The 25,886-nt window shown below is 46.3% G+C and overlaps 4 protein-coding genes across 4 annotated transcripts in view; 3 read left to right on the top strand and 1 right to left on the bottom strand.

Annotated features, from left to right (window-relative positions):
- Positions 1-229: 229 nt before the first annotated feature.
- LOC120894051 (lanC-like protein 3 homolog) lies at positions 230-1,770 on the bottom strand. Its single transcript, XM_040296399.1, has 2 exons — positions 1,405-1,770; positions 230-1,338 (listed from the first exon to the last, which is right to left on the bottom strand). The coding sequence occupies exons 1-2, from the start codon at positions 1,664-1,666 to the stop codon at positions 260-262; spliced, it is 1,341 nt and encodes a 446-aa protein (XP_040152333.1). The 5' UTR covers positions 1,667-1,770; the 3' UTR covers positions 230-259.
- Positions 1,764-3,844, top strand: LOC120894050 (golgin-84). Its single transcript, XM_040296398.1, has 4 exons — positions 1,764-3,075; positions 3,150-3,324; positions 3,400-3,475; positions 3,560-3,844. The coding sequence occupies exons 1-4, from the start codon at positions 1,865-1,867 to the stop codon at positions 3,772-3,774; spliced, it is 1,677 nt and encodes a 558-aa protein (XP_040152332.1). The 5' UTR covers positions 1,764-1,864; the 3' UTR covers positions 3,775-3,844.
- Positions 3,845-4,031: 187 nt separating this feature from the next.
- Positions 4,032-7,874, top strand: LOC120894049 (ralA-binding protein 1). Its single transcript, XM_040296397.1, has 5 exons — positions 4,032-4,189; positions 4,312-4,444; positions 4,683-5,522; positions 5,838-6,021; positions 6,132-7,874. The coding sequence occupies exons 1-5, from the start codon at positions 4,096-4,098 to the stop codon at positions 6,855-6,857; spliced, it is 1,977 nt and encodes a 658-aa protein (XP_040152331.1). The 5' UTR covers positions 4,032-4,095; the 3' UTR covers positions 6,858-7,874.
- A 1,329-nt stretch (positions 7,875-9,203) lies between these two features.
- Positions 9,204-25,886, top strand: part of LOC120896776 — a 41,888-nt gene continuing 25,205 nt past the window's right edge. The window contains exons 1-2 of the mRNA XM_040301200.1: positions 9,204-9,351; positions 10,414-10,682. The gene's annotated coding sequence lies outside the window, so the exon portion shown is untranslated. The remainder of the gene's footprint in view (positions 9,352-10,413; positions 10,683-25,886) is intronic.

Raw genomic sequence — 25,886 nt, 5'->3', positions numbered from 1 at the left:
GGCAGGTGAGTTTCGGCAAGCAGGCTGCCCGCTACATCAATCCGCGAGGGGCCAACAACGAACTGTTTATAGTTGATAGTTGCAAGCACGAAGTTACAGCGCACTGTGGTTGCGCATACCGGAACCGCCTTTCATTCTGCTACGCTGCATTTATCTACCTAGAGCGGAGTGAGATTCGGCATTTTTGGTTCGGGAGTCCATTCTCGATACTAAGTCCATAGTCTGGGAATTTGGAGTTTACAAATGGTCAATTTTATTTTTAAACACACTTTCGTTCAAACACATCCATGAATGGAAACGAGGACCGCATGGGAGTGAGCAGATCGACCAAAAAGCATACCGTCCCCGCCAACCCCTTGTACAAGCTGAAGGGGCGATCGGGTGCAAGCAGCACGCTTGCAAAGGAGCTTGAGTTTAGAAATTCAGCAAACTTTACCGCCCGATACAGATAACGCTTCTCACCCGTTAAGCGGTACATCAGCAGGAAGGCATACCCATTACCGGCTACCCCGTGACAAATGCCCGGCCCCTTGCGCAACAGTCCATGGCGCCAGAGTTCGTCGGCGCATTTTCTGCAACAATCGAGATACTTGTCCTCGCGGAAGGTGAGAAAGGCTTTAGCGAACAGATAAATCGCTCCACCACATCCATGGCACCAGTGGACGAGCATTCGGTTCGAATCGATTCGCGTAGTAAAGTTTCCACTGCCATCCTGCAGCGTGAGCACGTAATCGATCGTACTTTTGATGTCGGCTAGTTTGGTAGAGGAACCACTGAAGCGATCCGTTGCGTCCCGATCGAACCAGGGCGATTCTAGCAGAGCGTGCAGGATAGCACAAACTCCGTGAGCCGCACCGAGATACGCCTTTTCATGGTATTCATACATCAGAGGAACCGCTAAGCGCAGTGAGTGTGCTACACTGCGGCCACGCTTTATGAGCGTTTGGCATATTTCGGAAATCGCTTCGTTTTCGATTGGTTTCGGTGTGATTGCTTGATTCAACCAGTACGCTGCGTGTAGGTAACCGGCCCGTCCTACAAGCACTTCATCTGCGTCGGTGCCTTTGACGTTGGCACACGGTGGACATCCCTGTAGGAAGCTTTCCAAATCGTTCTCCATCTCTTGCAGTTTTCCCATTTCGTTGGCGATTGCTGCAGATACGGCCGCAATGCCGGAACCACCGCACAGAAAGGCAACGACATATTTGCTCGATTTATCGCGTTTTTCCCTCGAGCGGTGCTTAGCTTCGCCAATGTATTTCGATGCAAGATGCAAACATGGAAACATGTGCTTTGTTTCGTCCGACTGTGCAAGTTTCCAAAACATGAAAGCAATTCCTAAGGGGAGATTGTTGATTTATTGTATTATTGCAGCGATTCTCTTTGAAAATAATCAATACCAACCTGCGATTCCCACATAGAGATCGTCGCGCATCTTGCTGTTTACATTTTGTTGAATAATGTCCACGTACTTTTTGATAAGCTGAAGCACGCTCTCCCGGGCGACCAGCTGCTTCTCCTCCTTGCCGTGCGTTTTTTCGTCGTAGTCATCATAAGGATTGGCAAAGTATCGTTCACCCATCGGGACGAATCGAATGTGGGCACTTGCACCAAAAAAAGGATATTCGTTGAAGGTGAAAATGTAAACAAACCCAGTGGTAAACATTGTCCTCGAAAATTGAATTTGCTGGCAGCACTGCCACTTTTGACAGCTGCCTTCAGCGTGACAGACGTAAATATTTACATTCCACAACACACAGAAAAAAAAAGAAGCAATTTCACGTACAATCTGTGTGCACTCCGATCTTCAACCGAGTTCCTGTAAAACATTCCAAGCTGAAAGTATTCAAACGTTCGATGCGCCATGTCCTGGTTCCAAGATTTGGCGGGCAAAGCGGAAAACATACTCACGAAAATTGATCAGAATGCGGCGACGGTGCTGCAAACACGTCCCATGTCTGATGATGTGGAAGGTGCTCCCCTCATCGAGGTCAGTGTGATGACGAATGAAGTTCCTCCGCACCAGCCAGCACCCAAGCCGAGGGTTGTCCAGAAAAGTACGCTGCTGAACAAAAAACCAGCCCGAGGAATGGTGCGCTCGGCGTCGAGTGCTTCGAACGAAAAAAGCTTAGACGCGGAGGTGGAAACACAATCATCCAAGTCCGAGAAGCTGAATGCGTCCGAAGCATCGTCCAGGCGCAGTTCGCTGAACTCGAAGAAGGAAGGCACAGTGATCGATATGAGTGAGGCAGTGGCGGAAAATGCAAGCTACAGCAAACCGGAACCGAGCTACAGCATCGAGCAGGAACTGGCGGCGATCAAAATCGTGCTGGCCGAAATTAAGGCCGAGCGGGACGAGCTGAAAAGTGAGCTTGATAGTACACTGTCGCAGCAGCTTAGCAATGGCGAGACGGAAAGCAAACTGCTCGAGCTCGAGGTGCTGTGCCAGAACCTGTCCGAGGAGAAAATGGCTTTGGCGGGAAAGCTGCTCAGCCTCGAGGAGGCCAACGGCAAGTACGTGAAATCCATCTCCGAGCTGGAATCAACGATTGCCAAGCACATACAGAGTGAACAGGAGCTGAACTCCAAGCTGGACATGGCAAGGCTCGAGACGGAAAATGCGCTGACCGAGCTGCAGCAGTATCGCGTTCGGGCACATGCGACACTGCAGCTGAAAGAGAAAACGATTGAACAGTTGAAAGAACAGATGAGTGGCAGCGGTAGAACGGACTCGACCGATTCAACTGACTCCAAGCACAGCAATGCGGAACAGATATTGCAAATAGAGCTGGAACAAACGCGACAAGAGAAAGCTAACCTGGCGGAAGAGCTGACCAGCCTGAATGACCGGATGAAACAGCGCGAAGCGCAGTGGATGAACGCGGAAGAAAAGCTGCGGGTAACAGTACACGCACTAGAACAGAATGTACAACGGCTGCAGCAGCAAATTCTACTGGATGCTGATAAGTTTAGCGTCCTGGAGGATGATTTTAAACTGAAGCAAAGGGAACTAGCATCCGTTCGGGAGGATTTGATTAAACAGCGCACCAGCTTCACGCTACGACTGCATGAAAAGTATGTACTAGAGTAGGGTTATTTTGCTGTATGGGTGAACTCTTTTTAAGCGTGTTTTATTCCCCCACTTTCAGAGAGTCGGAGAACAGCAAACTTCGGAACAAAATCCACACCCGACCGGTTAGTCCACTAAATGATCAGGAAGATCGGCTAGCTTCGTTAACGCAGTCGTTAGTGCAAAAGCAAACGGCGCTGGAAACCGTCACAGTCGAACGGAACGCACTTCGAATACAGCTGGAAAAGTTGGAGGTAGGGTTCGATGTGTAAAATCAAGCGCTGAATTTTGTATTTTTCTAATGGAAACAAAACCGTATTTTATTCCAGAACCAGTATAGAAATACCGCATCGCAAGTGAGGCAGCAACGGGCAGTCTATCTAAATAGCAACGTAACTGATGATGGTAAAAACACACAACCCTTGGACTTGTGGGTGATGCAGGAGTACAAATGAATTCGTTTCTAAACTGCTTTTCTCTACCTTTCAGCCAAATCGCAAGTCCCAAACTTTATGCTCGAAACGCCATTCGACAACAACGTCGCTCGGCGAATGAAACGGGCATACTCGTCGCTCGATTCGATCGGCATACGGTTGGGCGTGTTTCTGCGTCGCTACCCGCTGATCCGCATTCTTGTGATAGTTTATGTGGCCGTGCTTCATCTATGGGTCATGTTTGTGCTCCTGTCGTCTACCCCGACATAATGTTTTAATCACGTTTTTGTTAGTTGTAAATTTTACGAATAAACTAAAGTCCTCCTATAGTTAAACTCCAGTTTCGAGCCTCGTTCCATATTGTTAATTTAAAGCGCAAGAAAGAAATACCCTCGCAACGGTCCGTGAACGGCAGATCCTTTGAAATCCTTGCAGGGTGGTGAAATAGATTACACCACACCGAGCTGCGCTGCTGAATGGTGTGGTGAATTTGCAGCCCGTCAAATGTCATTCGCTGCTGGGGCAAAGAAAAGTAAACAACAACAAATCGCGCACCTTCCCGATCAATTTCCCGTGGTGTGCAAAGTCGCGATGGATTTCGATAGTCCGGATTGTGTGGAAAAAGATTTTCCCGGCCTATACGGTTCCGATGCTAGTGGGAAAAGCAAAAAGGATGACAAAGATTGTGCGTATCCCGTAGATGGGGCCCTACGACACGCCCGTTTTCGGCCGGGGACCGAACAGACGCGAGAGCTAACTGAGGTGTTTCTTCTTTTGTCTGCTTTTTTTTTTGGTCACATTCAACAGTTAGTGACGCTGATCCGGAAAAGGTCAGCAAAAAGGAGCTGCTCATAGGCCGCAGAAAGGATAAGAAGGAAAAGAAAACAGCTTACGCCACCCTGGAAGGTGAAAGCTCGCCGGAAGAGGAGCTCGAAACAAAGTAAGAGCGTTGCTTCCTCCCTCTCCTCACCCGGGAGTGCACAGGGGTTGTGGGGCGCTGGCGGGAGTGCATGTGCATTAGTGTACGGCGGCGGCAGCAGCAGCAGCAGCAGCATGTGTGCTGCTCAGTCGCACTTGCAGTGCAGTGCAGAAGAACGCCCGCTCTGTGTGCACCCATTTCCATGTGCACTGTATACCGGTGTGAGTATGTGGAGTAAATCAATATTTCTCTTTGGCAGGAGCCCGTCGAAAACGAAAAAATCGAAAACCTTCAAGTTTCCGTCGAAGAGCAAGGAAAAGAGGGAAAAGTCGCGTGAAAAGGACAAGGACAGGCCGGACACGTCGAAGCAGGAGGAAAGCGTGAAACCGCAGGAGAAGGGCGAAAAGGAAAAGGACAAGAAAAAGGACAAGGAAAAGAAGGAAAAGGAGAAGAAGGAAAAATCGAAAGACAAGAAGGAGAAAAAGCTGAAGCAGGGCAGCGTCAGCGAGGAGGTGCTGGAGCTGGGCGACGCACAGCCCATCTTTGGCGTGTCGCTGGGCCTGGCAACCGAGCGGAGTCGCTGCCACGACGGCATTAACCTGCCGCTGGTTGTGCGCGACTGTATCGATTACCTGCAGGAGCATGGTCTGCAGAGCGAACAGATCTACAAGGTGGAGGCGGTCAAGACAAAGCTGCAGCAGCTGAAGCGTACGTACAATAACCGCGAGGGATCGTGCAGCGGTGAGATGGACGTGCCGATTGCCTGCGGACTGCTGAAGATGTTTTTGCGCGAGCTGCCGGAACCGATACTTACCACCGATCTGTCGTCGCGCTTCGAGGAGGTGGCCTCCCATTCGCAGGTTTCCCAGCAGGAGCAGGAGCTGGTGTGCTTGGTCGAGCAGCTGCCCAGCTGCAACCGAACCCTGCTGTCCTGGATGTTTATGCACGTCGATGCCGTGACGCAGAATGAAGATTTTACCAAGATGAACGCGCAGAACATTGCGATGCTGCTGAGTCCGACGCTCCAGATGTCGCACCGCCTGTTCGTGGCGATACTGTGCCACTGTAGCACGCTGTTTGCCGACACCATCTTACATAAGTGAGTATCTGGTAGGGTTGTTTCGGCTTTCGGCTGATTGCCCGTGTATCTAGATAAGTTGTGTATCGTCAGCATAGCTCAAACAACTCAAGATAAGAAAGCAATGGTTGTCCGCGTGTAGTGCATTACGCTCGTTGGCACAGTTTTCTCAAAAGCACCGTTGAATACGTCTCGTGCTCGTAGAAAACCTGCCGTCGTGATGTTTAAAAAGACTCGAGTAAAGCTTCTTTCTAGCTTTTTGCTCAAGTACGGAGACATTGCGTTGAGTGAAGCTAGATTTCTACAGCTAATATCGGTTTCCACGTTCACTTTCAGGTATGTTCCACCGATAACAGCATCCAGCCCAAATCTACCCGAAACACCCGAGGAAATATCGACCGAGCTAAGAAAGCAGGAAAGTCTGCTGGCACAAATACACGCCGAAATGAATGCCGGCTTTGTGACGAAGAAGCGCGAAGAACAGCTTTGGGAGGTGCAGCGCATTATTACACAGCTGAAGGTAAGTTTGCCTAACTAACCCGTTTCTGCCATACAGCGCGTATGGCTAAACCACATGAGCAAACATTGCGCACCCCAGTTCCTCACCCTTTTCCCTCCCACTCATTGCAGCGCAAGTTACGCTCGTTCGAGAAAAAGTCCGACTGCGTACAGAAAAGCCTCGACGACACGGTCGATGGTGACATTTCGATTGATTTGAATCTGCAAAAGGCGAAACTGTCCTGCTCGGACGATGAGTCGTCGATCAAAACGGTAACAGCGATCTCGACAGAGTCGGCCACAAACACGGAAGCCAAAAACACACCCCAAGAAACGCCGGACGAAACGGCCCCGGCCGAACGCAAACTGTCCATAGCCAATTCGCCCGACACGGCCATGGCGACGGCGGTGGGCAAAGCGGACGGTGCCGCTGCAGGTCAACCGATCGCCTCGGAAGCCCCGGTCCCGGTAAGTGATAAGGTAACCGTGACGGACAACGGGTTTTTGCTGCTGCCCCAAAACCATCCGGAGTACTTGACGCTCATACGGCTGCAGCTGGAAAATCAAGAGCTGGTCAACTGGAAAGCGCAACTGCAGGCCCGCATTCAAACGGAGCGCAATGAGATAGTGAAGATGAAGAAGCTGCTAGTGGTGGATGGGTGCGCGAACAATGCGCCCGCCAGCCTGGACGCCTCGCTGACGGCTAGCGAGGAGTACGATAAACTGATGGCACATTACGTGAAGGAAAATGCGCTGCTCGAGCAGAAGCGCCAGATGCTGGCGAAGGAAATATTTGAAGAAAACAAGAACCTCATACAGATGCAGGTAGAGCTGGCGCTGAACCGATACAGAATTTAAGAATGTGGCTGGAGGGTGGTGTATGTTGTAGATGGATCGAAATTAGCTCTCTATCGCTCGCGTAAGCTCAGGTTTATTCCAACACGCTTAAGCTCGTGCAATGGAATACGGTTGAGTGTAATATTCTCAAGGCAAAGTGCATAATGTTTGAATTTGAGTAGTTTCCAGTGGAATCGCGCTGTTTAAAACATAGCTTTAAGAGGTTTGTTTTTAAGTATTCAAACATTTTAAATTAGCTCTTTTGTGGTAGATGCTCACAAAATATCCATCACTAGCTTGTTGTCCGTAGAATAATCTTTCAAAGACTATTTATTATGTAAAATATTAGACGCACACAGTATAGCAATGGAGCTCTGCCAACTGCACGGCAACGGGCAACTAAAACGCGAAAGAACATCATTTATAGGAGCATCAAAACTAGCATGCATGAATCGTCCTCACCTTCATATTTGCACTGTGCTCCAAGCGTGCTGAGTGCGCTACTGGTAAAACCGACATCGCTGTCTGCAAAAGGGGAAGTTGTACAGTTGAAGGAGCGTGAGCAACTTTGGTGTGTTCGAATTTGAATTCCCCTTTTCGTTTCTTTTTTTCTTTTTTGCGAGAGCGGTTCCAAAATGTATGTTCCTTTCGGCTGTTGTTACATGCAAGCGAAGGCAACACAAAAAAGAAAAGAAATATGCGCGCGCACACAAAACAAAAATTGTTTCGAGCGGTAACGTGGTGTACCGAGAGATAAGTAAATACGGTTCGACGTGGTGGTGACAATTAGGTGGTGGTACCCTGTGCTGGGGGATGGATTTCCACTCAAATTTTTGCTCAGCAGGCGGCGAAAGAGAAACACACAGTGTGTGCAGTGCAAATTGCAGCGTGTGTGTAAAGTGGTTGGGTGTGCAAAAACAAAAATCTGAAAAATGCTTTTCATACAAATGTTGTTTACAGATTAAACAGTCAAGTGCAAAAGCGAGAACAAACATGTTTAAATAAACGGAAATATATTAACCAATTCACGAATGTTAAGTTGATTGTTTCATTCTTACTTCAAAAATTCATCATTCATCAAAGTAAGCCTTGTGGAAGGGATTGTAGAAGGTGAACACATGTGTGCTTTTGCGCTACAGCAAATCGCAACTGTTCGCTGTGTGTGCGAGTGTGTGTGTGTGGATGCTGTGAGAAACATAAAGCGAAGTGCATATCATCGGAAAAACGCACCGCACCGATGTGCGAGGGTGGATTATTTGTTTTTTTTTCTTCTATTTTCCTTTCGTATCTTCCCTTCCAGTTGTACACGTTCCACGCCGTAAAGGGATGTGTTGTCAAAAATCGTGCCTACCTTAGCACGTTCTGTCCTTCTCACTTCCCAACCATCAGCTGCGTCGACAGCGTGTAGTGCGATGCGACTGCAACCTTTCTTCGAGCTGCATTGATGTGCAGGGAGCGACGATGCTAGCGGCGGTGCTCACCAAAGCGGAGAGAAATTCAAATATCCTTTTTCCCCCAGATTTTACCGAGTGGGCGCCTTCATTGCAGAAACCAAACCAACAACACGAGGAAAAAAAAACAGGACAAACGAAAGGGAAACCGATCGCACACAACTACACCCGCACGAACGTGTGTTGGTGGAAAAGGAACGTGAACAGACCAGCGTGAAGTAAAAATCGGCAGGAGAAAAGTTTGCATGCTGTTCCGCTCTCTGACTGCTGTCCTGTTCCCCAAAACCACCACCACTCCTGCTGTCCTGTTCAAACGCTCTGGTTTAGTACTGCTCTCCTTCTGCCTGCAGGACGACAAATTGTGTAGGATTGAAATTTTCTGTCTCTCTCTGTATGACGCCCGTGCTATCTCTCTCTCTGTCTTGCTCTCTACTTCTCTGTCTCGCGCTCGTCCTCGGCTCGTTGCCATGTGTTGTCCGGTGCGCGCGGTCGCTGCACGGAATGGGGCGAGTGCGTTCTTTTTTGTTGCTGCCTTATACGAGGGGGAGGTGGGGGAGGAGTGTCGTCGTGCCCTTAAGCAGCCGGACACGGGGCCGGGCGGGGTGGTTACATGGACGGTTGCTCGGAACCGCGACCGCTCGGGAGTCCGAGTCTGGCGCACACCTTCGCCGCACCGAGTCAGTCAGTCTGTAAAAAAGTCGCGTCCGAAGCGGTAGCCTCCGGAACGGCGCGTGTAGCCCGGCTACCCCAGGAACACACAAGCAAAAACATACACTCACACGCACAGACGGAAGCGGAGCTACGAGGGGTTGGAGATTTCTTTTTTTTTTTTAGGGGGGAAATTTTGTGAACCAAAGTAGGCAAAAGTGTAACCACACACGGCAACAACATATAGTACAACAAAGCAGGCCCGGCATCGGTTCTACTGCAAGTAGTGCGGCAACGCGCGCGCGACATTCGCACTGTTTGTGTGCGCTCATATACCATCCCCCGGACGGACGCTATAGTGTGTTTGAAATGATTAGTTAGGTGTTGGTGTTTTATCGCTGTGAAGTTTTGTGCCCGTAAGTTTTGTGTGCTTCTCGCGTCCTGGAGTGACTTGCCCGAAGTGTTGCCTGCAGCTGAAGCGATAAGGACATTACACAGGCACACACGCAGAACACTAGACCGTTCAATCAGTGGCGATGTGATCTGTAGTGGATTTTCCTGTTTGAATCCTGTAGGATTTTCGGCAATGTGAATGTTCCGAGGGCATGCTCGAATCCAACAGTGTGTGACTAATTGTGCAATGTGCGCCCTTCCGTGCCGAAAAGTATTCGCGGAAATACAATGTGCTTTCGATGCGTGAATATCCCCAACAAGGGGGAACATTTGTGAAACTTAGTAGAACTTGTTGTGGTGCAAAAGTGCGTTTCAATGCCTTTTTAAAACTGCTTCACGCGATTCCATTTCAGCGTTGTTCAGCGTCTCTCCACGACGCTCCCGTTTTCCCCAACTGGAGCAAAATTGATTATTTTTTTGATTTACGACACATTCTTCCTTTGTTGAATCCCGCTTCGGACCATGTGGGTAGGTGGGAGCGTTGGAAGTTTTTATTTTCAAGTTTCCGTGTCAAATAGAAGAAAATATCGAAGGGGGTTGCATTCCTTTTTTTTTTATTTCCTCAAGAATCATGATGGATTCATGGGTTTGGTGGGGGAGCGATTGGGGGTATTGGGTGGGATCGTGTTTTTTTTTTTATTATCATTATTCCGGCCCCTATGTACTAGGTGGAAGCTTAAACTGTTTCGTAAAGTCACAAATATCGATTCAACAGAAACTATAAATCGGGTTTGGGTGCGAAACAAAAAAAAAAAGAAACAGTTTTACATTCCCGGTGGTGTTGTGTAAAACTCCAACCGTCCAATCTGTCCACGAACAGCAACTTTGATTGTTCAAATGGTGGATTCAATGTCTTTAAAAAGTATTTTTCTTGGCGGGGGCTATAAATGCCGAGTATATTTAGAAGCGTATGCAACATAAAACATATTATGCTTGTGTGAATGTAATCTATTTGAAAGTTGTTTCGGAATTTCATCTAACGATGATCGAACGTTGTCTGTTTTGTCTTCTCGCCTGTTCGCTAGTGACCGACCAACGTGAATGTATCCCACTGTACTAGCAACAAGTTAAGCGCGACATAGTAGAGAAAAGAAGATATAATAATATTGTGATAAGAAAAGAAGAAAGTGTGTATTAAGTAGAAGCAGAAGAAGAAGAAGAAGAAGAAGAGGTGTTCGGAACGTCCGCATTGCCTCTGTACCAGTTCTACCTCACCTTCCTACCAGTACCAATACAGTGCAATCCGGATGTCGTTGGGCGAGCGGCGTAGAAGTACTTAAACACGCTCACTAAGGTAAGAAAAAGTTACAGTATTTTAGTGTTTTTTTTTTTAAATCTAAGACAACATTTAAAACAAACAAATTCAAAGAATCAAACTCTTCTGAGACTGTTCCGAACTTTCAAACATCACAGATGTTACTGTACCTAAGGGTGACCGGAACCGATTTCCCTTTGTCCAGTCTCTGGTCCAGTGCGTGAAAAATTCCACCCCTAGTAGGTGGTGCAGGGAATCGAATGACCGGGGTGGATGGGCTGAGCTAGGCCGTGCTAAGCTGAGAGGGAACAACCTTCGGCAATGTTCTTCTTCAGGGTTAATTAGTGAACCGACACACATACACACACACACTCACCAAAATACACACAAACGGCAGGTTCTGTTGAGCCGGAAGTTGTAAGCCTGACTGACCGAAGGGAGGATGATAAAGGCCATTGAACTTTACAATCTCGCCTGCAGGGTGCGGTTTGCGAATGGGACGATGAAGGGATTTATCGCATTTAAATTGCTGCTAGCGTATCCATATATTGGTACCAGTAATGTGAAAGAGTTTGTTTGTTGATTAGTTAAGTTTATTTGTATTTTTACATCTATTTTTGGTGAAGATGTGTTGAAGTTTTTAGCATTAATCTCTGTTCTCGTCTCATTGAATTTTCCATGCAATATATGGCTTAGATAAACAATTTTCTGTAGTGCCGGGAAAAAATACTTTAAAGGGTAAAATCAAGCAAAAAAAAAATGCTCTTATAAGAAATAATCTTAACGCTCAGGTTCAGCTATAATGTACAGGCTTTTACTGAAGCTATTTGGTTAGTATATCGTTAGCTAATACACACACATAAGCAATACGGCCTTTTTGGAACGTTCCTCATGAATAAGAAAAACACACAAATGCACAAAAGTGTCTTAATCATTCATTATTATTATTTACTCATTAAAAAGTGCTTGTTGTAAAAACACAGCTCAAAAAACGATTTTTTTACATTAAATTAGATTATCTACGGCTAGTTTATGGAGTAAATAATGACCGTACTCGGTACGATGAGCTGTGCTAAATTTTATCAAAACACTGCTAAGCGATTGCGTTCTGATGCGAGGTCGTATCGCAATTATTTCTAATTAACAACAGTTCAAGATAAAAATAAAGGAACCTTTCTTGGAATTTTAGTCGCAATGCTAAAACAAACTCAACAATTGACCAATACATACACCGTATTGCTTCGAATTACGGACACTTAAGACATTTTTGGCGTTTAATATTTTCTAATTAATTCAAATGTAATCGGCCATAAAAGCTCTGCTTACCTCAGTAAACTAAAAAAACCCTCTAAATTTGAGGAAAAATAAAAAATTTCCAATAATTGTACTTGAGACATTGTAAAAATGCATAAAATTACAATGATATTTTGATTCACATTCCGGACAGTTTCGACTTCATGTTTCATATTACGGACGTTTTGATTAAAATTCCGGACAGCCACGAAATTTCGTCTATTATCTTGACTTTTACACACACAATACATCTTTTGTTTTTAACTTGTTTTAAGGTCCGGACACCCAATTCTGAGGGTCGGTGGCCTCCTGGAACACATCTATATTCAAATATCGTTGATTGATTACTATCACTGAATCGTTGCTCTTGTTTACATCGCTGTCAAAACATATATTTGTGTGTAATTAATTAGAATTTGCTTCGGTTGTCCGAAATTAAAAACAAAGTACAAAGAAATTGTTTCGAATTTCGGACAGTATTAAATACGTGTTTAAAATAAACTCAGAGCACAATATGATAAAACATTGTTGTTATAACGTTGATAACTACTTCGACAATGAATTCCGATGTACTTCAACGCACGTGGACGCGATTATTAAAAATTATAGACAAAATTACACTGACGTCGGTTTTTAGCAAAACTGCTAAGAATGTCTTCGGTGGTGAACTGATCTGTAGAAAATATTTATTTTCTGTGGCATCAGGGCCTACTAGGGGTCAGACACATTTTTAATTGATTCTAGTACGTCATGGCAATCATCTTAAACATTAAAATCAGGATGGTCAGCGATAAAATATGAAGAAAATTAATTAAAACATGAGGAATGTCCGCAATTTTAAGCTGTCCGTAATTTGAATCAGAATGGTATGTAACATGAAATTAAGTATTGTAAAAGATTCCCAGTAGATAATTTACGGCCAATCAATGAACCACAGTTAAGATAGCTCTCTCTCTCTCTCTCTTTTAGACTACATTTAAATCAACAATAGTAAATACTCTTTTAGGGCTTCACATTTTCGATGGACGGTTCAATGTTGCCGAAGAAACGATCCGATGGTCCGTCTCTAATTCGACTGCATATTTCCATTTCCTGCCCCCACTCCCCGATCCCTCCGGTCATTCAAACTCCTTCAAACCTCCAATTTACTGGTGCGCAATTTTCTCTCCTATTACAACAGTTGATTCCGTTGGCCAAGTAAAAAAAAAAATATAAGAAGGAAGAAAACTCTTCTGCTTCTTTCTGCCCGTAACATACACACATACACACGTTTGCCCTCTCCGAAACCACCGATACCGTCGAGCCGGGGCGAAGTCTTATCAATATTTCTGATCAGATCATCAATAAATAAATATTAATAATTTTCCTCCAATTTATTTTTTGTGAAATTAGGAAATAGAAAAGCCTTCACCGTGGCGAAAGTAATGTCCTTCGCTCACCGAACGACGGCACACACAAGGGTGGCAAACACACAAGGATGGCAAAGGGAGTGGGTGGACGGGCTGGCAATTCTGGTCCTATTTGCGTTCGCCTGCGTCCTGTGCCCTGTGTGCGGTGGTGAGGAGCGCGTGTGCATGTATCTATTCGTACATGGGCGATTTGTCCTGTCGGAGGAAGAAGCAGAATAAGAAGAGAAAGGACAAAAAGATACGCCACGCAAAAGGTGGCTGGAGGATATTTGTTTGCCTATTTTTGGCCACCCTCTGTGGTGTATGTGACGTTTCGGGCGCGCGCGCGCTCGTGTATATGTGCGTGTGCCCGCATAAAGACGGTTTTATTTCATCCCGTTTTCCCTGCGTGTGCCCCTTGTGCTGCGCGAAATCTGCCCCGTTGGCCCTCACTCTCCCGGCCCTTATATCATCACCTTGAAGAGGCTTCTTTTTCTTCTTCTTCTTCTTCGTCTGACGGGTCGGGCCATACACTGGAAGCATCGGGAAGGGGAGTAGGACCGACCTGTGTCACTTTTCAACACTGGCCGCGGCGGTACCCGGTTCGTTACACGGTTCTGTACGAGTTGCCTTTTTTCTGGTGCACCTCTTTTCGGCTTCCCTCGGACACCCGTCGTTGCCCACCCTCCCTCAAAAAGGATACAAGTGCCGATGATGGAAGATGATGACGATGTTGATGATGATGTTGTTGGCGATGATGTATGCTCGATTGTGTCGTCGTCGTCGTCGTGTGGTATCCGGTGGACAAAATCGACTGCCCGCTCACTCCCTTCCGCTTCTGCACCCTCCCTCGCCTCCTTCTACCAACTACTATGCTGCCTGTTGGCGATGACACGGTAGCTTTTCATAACGGGGCGGGTGTCGTTTTTTTGTTGTTGTCGTTATGCTCGTCGGTCACACACGGCGGCTGGGGTGGATTATGTGCGCCTAACTAGATATCGAGAGTGGCGGCGAATGGCTCTCCATAGGATAGGCGCCCCTCGAGCCGGTGCTTGGTTGACCAAAAAACCTTCGCCACCTTCCTTCCGCGTGTTGCCATCGGCGCCGGGGTTGGGACGGAAGAAAGCATAACTGTGGGATAGGATGAAAAGGAGCGGACAAAGAAGAAGAGGAAGAAAAAAAAACAGTACTCATAATAACCACCCACCAACCAACCACCCACGTCCACACATGGCGCGCTGCAGGGTCTGCCGTGGGGTTTCGGGGAAATTTTCCACAAACAGGAAATTTATCTGCCCAGCCAGCCATCCGTGCGCGCGCCTCCTCCACCGCTGCCGCTAGAAGAAGTCGCAAATGCCAGGTCGCTTCTTCGCACCGTGTGTGTACATGTTGACGTTACACAATCCAACTGACGTTGGAGGGGGAGGGGGGAGAATCCGGGTGAAGAAGGAAAGGGTATATTGGTAGCGGGGAAGTGACTGTCCAGCAGCAATCGTAGGGAAAATGTATCAAATCGCCATGTCATTGAATAAATGAGAAGAAAATTACATTGAAATCAGTAAGAATTGACATGGCGAAAGTGGTTTGCAGGATGCAGGAACGGGAACCGCTATTCGCTATTCGGCCAATGGGACTGGAATTGGAGGGGTAAGCAGAGGGTAAAGAAAGCAGCTAGCACACAACGATACAGATCTGAAGTGTCTTCTTGTCGTGGGCACTGGTCGCTGGATGGTCTGTTATTGATAGGAAAATGGACAAATGTCACCGAAAATTGAAACATGTTTCTGAACCTACTCGTGATTACAGTGGCATCAATGGAAAGCTATATTGGTAGATCATTTCGATCGTACACTGGTTGGGCTGCTAGAAACGATCCTTTGAGGTGTGCCAAAGATTTGGCTGTACATTCGTGCATTGGATTGGATTTGAGGTAATGGAAAAACTGTAAATAGTAAGTTGTAGTTGTGCTCTAGGAATTTCGGGAAGAAAATTCTGAGCCTGTTGTATATGTTGTAACGCATTAGCAGGTTCTTAATTATCTGTGAAAATCACTAAAAAGTAAAAGATATCCAGGAAATATCAGTTTGAGCAAAAAGAGTTATTTATTCATTTGTAATTCAGATACTTTGAGCCGGTCTCGTGGTACAGTCGTCAACTCGTACGACTTAACAACATGCCCGTCATGGGTTCAAGCTCCGAATGGACCGTGCCCGCCATACGGGTAGGACTGATGACTATCCTGCTATGGGGGGCAATCAATAAGTCACTGAAAGCCAAGTCCACAAGTAAGAGGTACGTACAGGCAGGCGCCTTCACCGACAACGGTTGTGTTGAGCCAAAGAAGAAGAATTCAGCTACTCAGTTATTATTGGACCTTGCTAACAGGTTAAGTCGCCATCGTTCCAACAAGAGCAATGACGTGTACAGGATTTACTATTACCAAGCCTCACATAACCTTTATTTACTGTTAAACCGTCAAGTATCAGTGCAGCTTTGTCAGTTTTGTTTGCCAAATTTGATTCAAGGTTCTTTTGAGGTCAGTCATTCTAGTATTTTCATTTTATATGATCAAAGTGATTAATATCTATAATTAGAATTGTTGAAATTGTGAGATTTCGTACAAATGGCACGCTATGTATAATTTAGTAATGGCTTTCAATCGCACTTAATTCAGCTGCACTGTAACATTAAATGATAACTTTATCTCAAATGTAAAACTATTCCCAAATGCAACTCTAACCATTGTCCTGCCATCTGTTGCGTTTGTAGAAGGCAGCTTTACTATTCATTGTAATCATCATTAAACACGACCTCCCTAGGAAGAAAAGCCGATTTGAAGTATAGCAACAGCAGCATAATTTTAAATTATTACCTTTGTCGTTTCAATATGTATTTTAACGATCTTACAGATATGAAACACATCTCACGAAAGGTAACAGGTAAATTGAAAAAAAAAAAATGATCTCGCATATGATGAATAATGCTATTTGCTCTGCTATGCATTAAATACTGTCTAAAACCTTTTTGTTAAACAAGCTTAAACTTTCTCGGTTCATTTTCTCTTTCGGGCAAGTTTTCTCTTTTTCCTTTCAAAACATGCAAACACACATTTTTTTATTCTTTCATTTCTACGTACGGAATGATACGTGAAGCTACAGCAGCAAACAAATGCTGCTAATTTTCAAAGAATGAATAAAAATATTTGCCAAAACTCATCAGACCTTTATGGTGTAGCGAGCTTTGTTTTCGTTCCTGGAACTTAATTTCCCCGTTCTTGCGAACACAAACCAACTGAAGCTGAAATACATTATCTTAGATGAATTAGATAAAACAGTGCTGTGTGGAATTTCTTCAGAACCTGTACGATGGGGGTGTGGACAGAACGTAAAGAAAATATCTTTATTATTGATAATTGATTAAAATCTCCGCTATTTGTTTGGCAAGTCGTGGAAAACAGCATCCCAATGGCTCTTCTTGTATGTACCCGATCGTGTGTGTTTGTGTTACAATATTTTGTTGCAAAGGTAAACAAATTACCCTATCTGTTCATATTAGAAATTGGATAGCTGTACTCTTGGGAAGTGGGAGAGAAGGGGTGGATTGAATAGATACAAACCGTGTAAATAATTATTCCCGAGCATATGTACACTATCATCCTTTGCGATTGTGCACTATGTATTGCATTTTGTACGATATTGATACGACGACACAGTACACACACAGATACATAAAGAAGCCATAGGAAGCAACGACACAATAACAACAAAAAAAGAAAGCTGCTGGCAATCGAAGTCCGAGCTGGAAAGCACAAAAACCATCAGCAGAACCATCGATCGAGGCAGTTGCGGATTAGATGCCATTAATCTGCCTTACTTTGAAAAGAGAATTGCCCCCTCAAAAAGTATGCACAAGGCTCACAGTAATTTCACCGTCGAAAAAGAAAGCGAAGGAAAAATGCCAAGGTGTGTTGTGGGGCCGAAAACCGGGGGACTGGACGCGTCCGACTGGCCTTCAAACAAACAAACAAAACCGAGGCAAAAGTACAAAAATCGCGTAAAATTAATAACGCGATAAAAGAAAACTAGGGATGCTGAGGCTTACACTCACATCAACACACACACACACACACAAGGGCAAGTCCAGCCCAGCAAGACGCGCAAAGGAAAATGTTGTGCGTGCGGAAAGAATTTAGAAATGGAAAGGAGAAAATTCACATTCGTGCTTGGAAGGGAGAGAGAAAAAGAAAAATTATCTATCAAAGTCAGTCACCGCGGGCTGGCCGTGAGTGGAAAAGAGAAAAGCAAAAGACTCAGGCTTGTCCATCTTGCACAGGGAAAGTTGCTCACGATTTGAGGGGATGAGGGTGTTGGGTGTGTGATGGATGGTGGTGGGAGAGCAGTTGGCAGGACTGTCCAGCCGAGCCGCAGCCCCAAAAGATGAATGTGCCAGTGTGTGCGGTGTGGAAAACGCCAATAACGGAAGAAAAAATCCTGCCAAAGAAGAAAGCAGGGAATGCAAACGGGCCGAAGGAGAGCGTGTCCGGCGTGTGTTGTTCGTCTAACATTATAAAAAGAAGAGGAAGACGTAACAAATCGGAGAAAGTCCAGTTGTGTGGTTCCCTTCGCGTGGGCTTTCCGCTGGTCAGTTTATCGCTCATCGTCTTTCTCACTATGAATTTGAGCTCTCTCGCTCTCTCTCTCTCTCTCTTTCTCTCTCTCTCTATCTCTGTCTCTGTCTGTGTACGTCGGTCCTTCTCACTCGAGGGAAAACTGGTGCAGAAAAAAGGCAACGGTCAGTGGCGGATGCTGCTCAACGTGGGGGCCACAAAGTTGAAGCGGAGCGAATGTAAAATGAGAAAAGTTTTTACTTTCGATTTTCATCCCCCCTCTTATTACTCAGGCCTCCCCGGACCTCAACACAGAAACATGCACACACACACACCATTACAGCACGATACGCTTGAGGGAATTAAAGGCGAAGTAGGTTGGAGGGGGGTGCTATGAGAGAGCCGGTGGTAGTAAAGGAAATAAAATAAAAACTGATCCAAGGATGCGTGTGCGTGTGTGTTGGTGTGCAAGTACAGTGTGCGATTGAGAGCAGTTCGGTAGTAGTAGGCGCGTCGGTGGCTGGGGGTCGCTGGAAAACGGGGCCCAGCCAGAGGACACTGGCGTGGCGTGTGATGTAATGGCCGTTCGTCCATCCAACGTGGGCGATTTGTGTGGACGGCCGGGGTAGGGAGGATAGGCGGATGTTGCCTCTCTTTCCGGCTTCCCTGACGGCGGTCGTTTTCGTGGGCAAACGAACGAGAGAGCACGAATCAAATCGTCGTCGTCGTCGTCGTCTGGTGAGAAAAAAAGGCAAAGAAGCTCACATCACTCACACCGGCGGTGGACGGAGAGGATGGGGATGCAATGATGAGTGTTTTTTTGTTGTTGTTGTTCTCTTCACCCTCCTAACACAACTGCGTGCGTTTTCTGGTCCTTTGCCGCCGCCGCCTACAAGTCTTGCGACTTCCTGGATAGTGTGTTATCCTGTATTCCGGCTGTGTCCGGCGAATTTGTTCTGTTGCGGGGCTGGCCCGACGCTGGCCTCAATTTAAATGACCGAACGTCTCGTGTGTGTGCGTGTGTGTGCGTGTGAATAGAGGTTGGGGTTGAGTTTTTCCTTGTTTTTCAAAAGAAACTCACATCCTTCTGCTGGGTTTTGGAGAAAAGAAAATGAGAGACAGTGGCCACGAGGGGTGAATGAGGGGGGTAGGGGATATCAGTGGGAGGAAAGGATGGTGGCAGAGGGAGTGAAAGTTGTGTTAAATGAGAAAGAAATTTCGAAAGCGCCGGGACACTGGGGCAATGCTGCCGGAAGGCAAAAGGAAGGGCAAAAGAAAACAAACCTCTCCCAAGATACGATTGAAATGTTGAACGTCGCAGGCACACACACACACGCTCACTCTGACTGTGGTGTATCCCCACAGTTTTCCTGCCCCTGGCGCCTGGTGAAAGGGAGCCCCAGCGAAAGGAGATGAGTTATGAGCTTGCCCTCTTTCCCTGAGTTCACAGCGCTCTCCACAGGGCTCTCCCTTTTTGGCTTGGTGCGCTCTTGTCACTCACTCGCTCCTTCCAGAGCAACACTCCCATTTCACACGTGCTTCGCTTCCCTTTCTGGCACACTGCGATAGGCCCACGAAGACATAGCCCTCCAACCGTCATCGTCGTCTGCGGGCAAACTTTATTTTTCTTGCCTTTTCGCGAACGTCGTCGTTGTGCTCACGCCATTTCCTCCCTCTGCAGGGCGAGGAACGGGGGCGATTTGTTGGCGTGGTAAGGGAGATGAGCGTGTGTGTGTGTATGTATGTCCTTACCCCATATGCATGCCTCTGTGTACATACTTTCACTTTCGTCCGCTCAGTTTCCACCTCCTCCCATCAGCTCCGCACTCCCTGTTGCTGTTTTTCCTACTTTTGCACACACACACACGGGCACCTACACACATGCACCGCACACATCGTTCGGGTTTATGGAGGGTTTTTTTCTTCAGGTTTGGTCAGTTCAAATCGGACCGAGCCGCGGGGCCGGGATTTTCACTTTCACTTTTGGAAAGATGTAAATAAAAAAAAAACGAAAGCGGAAAAAGGAAAATCCTGAGGAAATGTAGGGCCGTTTTCTCCCGAATCCGTCACGACCGAGAAGACCATTCGCCCACCGATGTCTCCGATGTATGTGTGTGTGTTTGTATGAGTGTGATGTACTTGAAGAGCGTAAGCGAATCCTTATGCGTCCTTTGCGCGCGCGTGTGTGTGGCCGAATGGTTGCTTGGAGGTTTGTGTGTTTTGGCGAGGCAGGATGGTGGTTGGGCGGCCGACGGATGGTGGTGTTTGCAACTTTTATGTGTTTCTCGGTTAGTAGCATTTTTACCTAGTGACCACTGGTCCGAAAATACTCATTTTAGCAAAAGATAATTCTCCCCCGTCACGTATGTGTGTGTGTGTGTGTGTGGGAGTATGTGGGTGTGTGTGGGTGTGCTTGAAACGTCATGGAGATACATGGACAGTTTTTAGTAGCTAATTTTTTTTTTATTGCAACTCTCTATCCTTATTTCCAATGGGTTTTGCCTCTCTGTTGCCCGTTTTTCACGTTAGAATTTTAGAGATACGAAGCTAAGAAGAGGAATAAGGAGAGAGAGAGAGAGGGAGATAGAGAGAACGTGAATCTTACATGGACGAGACTTTTGTCGTGGGTGGGAAGCGGCCGTTTCGTGCGTTGACGGCAACGGAAAGATTGAACCTGGCAAATGACTTTAAAGAATCTTCCTCCTTTATCGTCACACAGTTTAAAGCCGCTTGCCGTGGGATATAGGACACCGCTTGAGAGGGAGGGTGGGGTTTGTTTTGCGACGGTCCAGGGTCACGTTAAAGTTTTCATCGCCTGTCGAACACACACACACCATTCCGCCCCGAATGCCATTAAAGTGAGATTTGCTGTTTTGGTGTGGGTTTACGAGACGGTCTGTGCTAAATTTTAAAGATCACCAGTTGCGCGCATACGCAACGATGTTTTGGGATGGCACTGGTGGGCAGGGAGTGGGAGAGGAAAGGAGGGTGAGCTATAATAACCTTTCCTTTCGATGGGTATGTTTTAAGGTTCGTCGTTGTGCTACTTTTAACGTCGAGGGATTTAAAGTTTGGCTGCGATGTGGTACAATCCGTTTGGGAAGGAGTACGGGCTTTAAGTTTGGCTTTTGGTTGGAGCAATTTCAATGGAAATTTTGCTATGCAAATCTTGCTTATTACTTGCTACTGTTAACGCTACTTTAATGGGGTTGGAAAAGATGTTTCAGCAGCTCTACTTCAGCTTATTTTCACCTAAAAATTCAACGAAAGCAGTAAAATATGTGCGCCATTAAAATCATAACTTTCTCCCTCCCTTCTTCTCACGCCAAAACTACTACCGTGCGCCACAGTTTGAATTGAAATGGCCATTCGCGGTGCTATAAATTAGAACTACCCGCTCGTGCCCTGCCAGTAGCGGCTAACGCGGCAACAAAGCTTTTCGTTTTTCATTAATTTCACTTTCAAGTTATGACCTTTGGTCTGGTGAACTATTTTGTTTTTTCTTTTTTTTACAATGCGCAGTCAAAAGCCGACACTGGGTATACATACACCTAAAGAACGTAAATGGAGTGGAGACATCACAGGGGAAAAGGGTGTTTAATTTCCCTCTTCTCCCCCACGCGGAATGAGGCAAAACGCAGGGGCAAACCGTACGGTCGAACGGTCGATAAAGTTAATTTAAATAAATCCAGCTATCCGATGTGTTTTTGGTTAATTTGCCTTTCCCAAAGGGGTTTCCCCGTCGTTGGGCGCTGTTTTATTGTAGCAGCTCGCGGGCATAAACTTTAACACTGTCACGCTTATTTGCAGCGGAGAGCAAAACAAAAAACAAAAACACAAACAGCAGCACCGCAACAAAAATCAATCTTAAAACAGAACTCTAAAACAGAAAATCTAATCATAAAAACGAAATCTACACACTATCGCGGCCAACGAATTGGTTAGGTTGAACTGGGAATGCTTCCTTCCCTCCTCCCACAGATTAAGGGCGCAGTGGGCGCAGTTCGTTCGCGTTGCTTTGGATTGTGCTTTCCGGTCAGCGCCGCCCAACGATTCCACTGTCCTTTCCCGGGTCCCGGGCTCGTTGCCGCTGTGAATGCCGCCACGAGGAGGACGATGACGAGGACTCGGTCGGTTACAACGAAATCGCGTGCTCACAATTATTACGCCCCTAATGCCCTGCCATGGTTCTTTAAAACCGAAATAGCGTTTAGGTTATTTTTCATTTATGATATTTTCATTGCGCCCAATGAACGTGCGGAGGGGAGGTTGGAGGGGGGGGGACTTCCTGCGGCTAGCGCTGGACAGTGCGGTGCTGCCTGCTGACGGTGACGACGATTAGGTTGATGATTATGGTTACGACGATTTTAGGGTGGAGCTCGCGCTGGACTTGAAAAACTGCGTGGTCGTCGTCGTCGTCGTCCTGCTTTCCGGGCCGTCCCTTTGATGACTGGAGGGATGTAAAGGGTATATTATCATTCGTTTTACCTTTTACCGTTGTTATTGTGCGCTGTTGTCGTATGCGCGAGAAAAACGCGTGGAACATCCTTCTCTATTCTTCCTCCCTTGTCTCCATCGTTAGGTGGGCTGACGCTCTGATCGAGTCTGACCGCTGATGATCGTTAGGCGTTTGGGATGGGTTTGTTTTGAGGACGGGAGGTTGCTTATAATTTCTGTTTTTTTTCCGACCAAAGAAAACGCCACTCGGGAAGGGCTGTTTAAAGGACGTTTGTGCCTTTGTTTTTTGTTTGTTGGTTTTGTTCGGGCATTCTTGCCATTTGACAATCAGATTAAAAGCAAACTGTTGGAGTATTTTTTCCCCCGGTATGCTATCATCGTGCTTAATCAGGGAAAGTGCATTTTGGCAGCGCGGTCAGTGCTTTTTGACGTCCTACGACCTCAACTTTTCAGAGGGTATGGAAAAATATTTCCATCAAAATTTGGCCAAGCCTGTGGCAAGGGAAAGAAACCATTTCGTACTTTCACTTTGGCAGTAACTCTCCTGTATTGCTGGAATTTCTTGCTTTTCCCTCTTTCTGCTCACAGCACAAAAAATAGTAATCGAATCTGTACGTCTTTTTAACAGTATATATCGTGCATGAAGCACAAACACAACGAACCCTTCCACCGCCGGGCCAGACCTCGGCTCTATCTCTCATCACGGGAGATTCATTTTGTATCCGGCGTGCGTGCGGGGACATACCTGCTAATCTAGCATAGTATGATCCCGAACCGGGCAACCAATTCCATTACCTTTCGTTTGCAATATGTGCAGTGCACGTCCATTGCCCGAGCACTACAGCCCCAATCTCCGTCGCAACTCGCAACTACACAAACACACGCATTGGTTGGAAAAATGAAATCAATCAATACTTTATTACATTACGTCACCGATGGTTGGTTGGCACTTGGGGGCACTCCTCCCTGGGCCGTACCAAGGGCCAGAAGTACCTGAAAACGTAAAAGCCGGCCCGGGTAAGGCTCTCTGGCCCATAAGCTGCAGCACGGCTCCTGTTTGCTCCTGCAGCAACGATCACACTGCAGAAGAAACACACGTGTGGGGAAGGGGAGATTAGCTTTTGCATTATGTTGTTTCCTTCGTTGCTGGTGCCTTTTTACCGTTTGTGCAATTGTTTTCGTTTTCTTTCCTTAGTTACTCCTTTTTGCTGTTGTTTTGAATCATGAATTCCATTACTCGGATAATCTTATTGGAAAATCTTATTGGAATCCTTGACTTACTGCCCAAGCTGAGAATAGTGTTGGAAAAATCAATTCATTTCGGAACGGAACTAGTTCCTTCTCGGAAAGGAACGGAACGCATGATGTTGGTTCTTTTCATTTATGAATATCTAAATGATAGTTTGAAAATTTAACATAACTGTTGTTGCGCAAGATAGGTGAAAAAACGGTGTATTCCTAGAAATCAAATAAATTTTCAGAAAAAAACTTTCTCACATAATTTATTCCTTTGCCCTTTTAAATTATTAAAACAGTTCCTGTTTTAACCTTCTCTTATTCAACATCACGTGGGTGCAAAAACTTACTTTTTAATTTTGTTTGGAACATTCAGTTCCGTGGAAGGAACGGAACGAATCTAGTAGATTCGGGACGAATGTTTCGTTACTAGTATTGATGGAAGGATATGGCTTGCTACTGTTGCCGTGTTATTGGAGAATCGGCTTTTACTAAGGCTTTTCAATGTTTCTTCTATTAAGTTATGGTTAAATTCTAAATATTTGGCAACATATTCCAAAACTGTTGCAATTTACCAAGCCACCTGCTCATCCTTGACGAGGAAATTCCATCGTGAAGTTCAAAATCTAATTTCACTGCATGTATTGTTGCCCATGTTTTGTTGGGATTATTCCCTGCACAGAAGAAGCGTAGTAGGAATGTCTTGGAAAATACCGACCGATAGCGATGTATACCAATAAGTACGCAAAAAAAGGAAAAAAAGGAAGATCCCTCTATAGTTCATCCCCCTTCCGCCGTCCAGCATACCCTCCCAGACACCGTTGCCGGCGCACCGAAAGTCCGTAATTGTGTTGGATGGTGGTCCTCGGCACTCGGTTTGCAGCTTGTTGCAAAATAATTTTGCTAATCTGATCACGTATCGATATAAGGTTCATTACTATGTTTCTGATTTTTTATTCCTCCGCCAACGTGTACCGGCCCTGGAAAGGGAGCATACATATAACGCTCGTGGAGAGGGGTTGCTAGGGCTACCTTGGGCTTGGGCTGGAGTGGCTACGGTCGCAAGGCCATCGCATCCATCCATTTTCCTGTGTGTGTGTTTTGCCGTTTCTCTTCCGCACTCTGGTAAGAGGGAGGGTTACGTGCCATAGCAGAAGGGGTTGCGCCCGCTTGACGCAATCTATAAACCGGGTACATATTGAATTCTTCAGCACACATAATCCCCCAGGTAGAGCCAGCTCGGGCCAGGTTGGGATTATACTTTTATTTTCCATCCTCCAAGTGCAACGAGCAGCATGCAAGACATTTGGGCAGGAACCGGGACCAATGGGAGGAGGGTTCCCGAGAGGCAGAGGAAGGGTCGAGTGATCCGTCTCCGTCTGCCTCTGTGCCGGTGTGCTGCTTGATGACACAACATTACGACAGATAGATATTTTGTGCACTGTTGGCAAACTCGGACAAATCGATAGTGTGCGAAAAGCTGTGTGTGTAGCTGTCAGTGAGTGTGTATGTTGCCTGCCCGAAAAGCTGGTAACTTCTTTGTCCAATCTCGCCATTGGATTCCTTTTTTCGGTATTTTGCACTCCGAAATCCAATCAACAGCACCCGGGCTAAAAGCTAAAATGTATGATAAATAAGCGCTCGCAAATACAGAGCCAAATTGTGTCTGCATGTGTGTGTCTGTACGCGCACACCGACCGATTCATGCACACCAGCATGGCGGAGAAGGAAAAAGAGAAGCGAATATTTTGCTTAAATTTCCTATGTACAATAAATATAATATTTTTAATTAATTATAACTCTCGCCTGTGTTGGCGTGTGTTTGTGCGCATACGGCGGCGCGGGGGTGATGCTGCGCGTGTGTTGGCGTTATATCTTTATGTGCGCTAGCCCCCGGGGTCTGGGCAACGCATCGTGTCTTGGGCAGCGTCCGTGCGTCGACAGGGAAAGGCGGAGTGGAAAGCGGAACAACAGGGCGGCGATTTTTCTCTCGAGCCTTATCATCATCATCATCATCGTCAGCCTCATGTGTGTGTGGTGTGTTCGTGCATGCGTGGTCGCTTGCGTGTATGTGCTGGAAAGTGGTGCTTACTTGACGTCTTTTCCTCGGCCGAGGTTCTTTCCCTCGGCCCATTGCTTTCGGCCAAATGAGCGCGAGTGTTTCATATTTCGTCGGTGGATGTATAAATTTTCTCCTCACCGCAGGCTGCTGTTAATGTTTATTTTTGCGCTGTCCTGTCGCGTTTTCCCCGGGACCGGGGG

The sequence above is a fragment of the Anopheles arabiensis genome, chromosome 2 (assembly GCF_016920715.1).
Source record: "Anopheles arabiensis isolate DONGOLA chromosome 2, AaraD3, whole genome shotgun sequence".
Lineage (NCBI taxonomy): Eukaryota > Metazoa > Arthropoda > Insecta > Diptera > Culicidae > Anopheles > Anopheles arabiensis.
Note: the sequence above shows the minus strand (reverse complement) of the source record. Positions and strands in the feature narration are given on the sequence as shown.

Excerpts from the sequence above, each read along its gene's own strand:
- LOC120894050 (XM_040296398.1), top strand. The coding sequence starts at position 1,865 with ATGTCCTGGTTCCAAGATTTGGCGGGCAAAGCGGAAAACATACTCACG. Across the intron at positions 3,076-3,149 it reads ACGCTACGACTGCATGAAAA|AGAGTCGGAGAACAGCAAAC; the intron begins GTATGTACTAGA and ends CCCCACTTTCAG. Across the intron at positions 3,476-3,559 it reads TAGCAACGTAACTGATGATG|CCAAATCGCAAGTCCCAAAC; the intron begins GTAAAAACACAC and ends TCTACCTTTCAG.
- LOC120894051 (XM_040296399.1), bottom strand. The coding sequence starts at position 1,666 with ATGTTTACCACTGGGTTTGTTTACATTTTCACCTTCAACGAATATCCT. Across the intron at positions 1,339-1,404 it reads TCTCTATGTGGGAATCGCAG|GAATTGCTTTCATGTTTTGG; the intron begins GTTGGTATTGAT and ends ATCTCCCCTTAG.
- LOC120894049 (XM_040296397.1), top strand. The coding sequence starts at position 4,096 with ATGGATTTCGATAGTCCGGATTGTGTGGAAAAAGATTTTCCCGGCCTA. Across the intron at positions 4,190-4,311 it reads CAAAAAGGATGACAAAGATT|TTAGTGACGCTGATCCGGAA; the intron begins GTGCGTATCCCG and ends CACATTCAACAG. Across the intron at positions 4,445-4,682 it reads GAAGAGGAGCTCGAAACAAA|GAGCCCGTCGAAAACGAAAA; the intron begins GTAAGAGCGTTG and ends TCTCTTTGGCAG.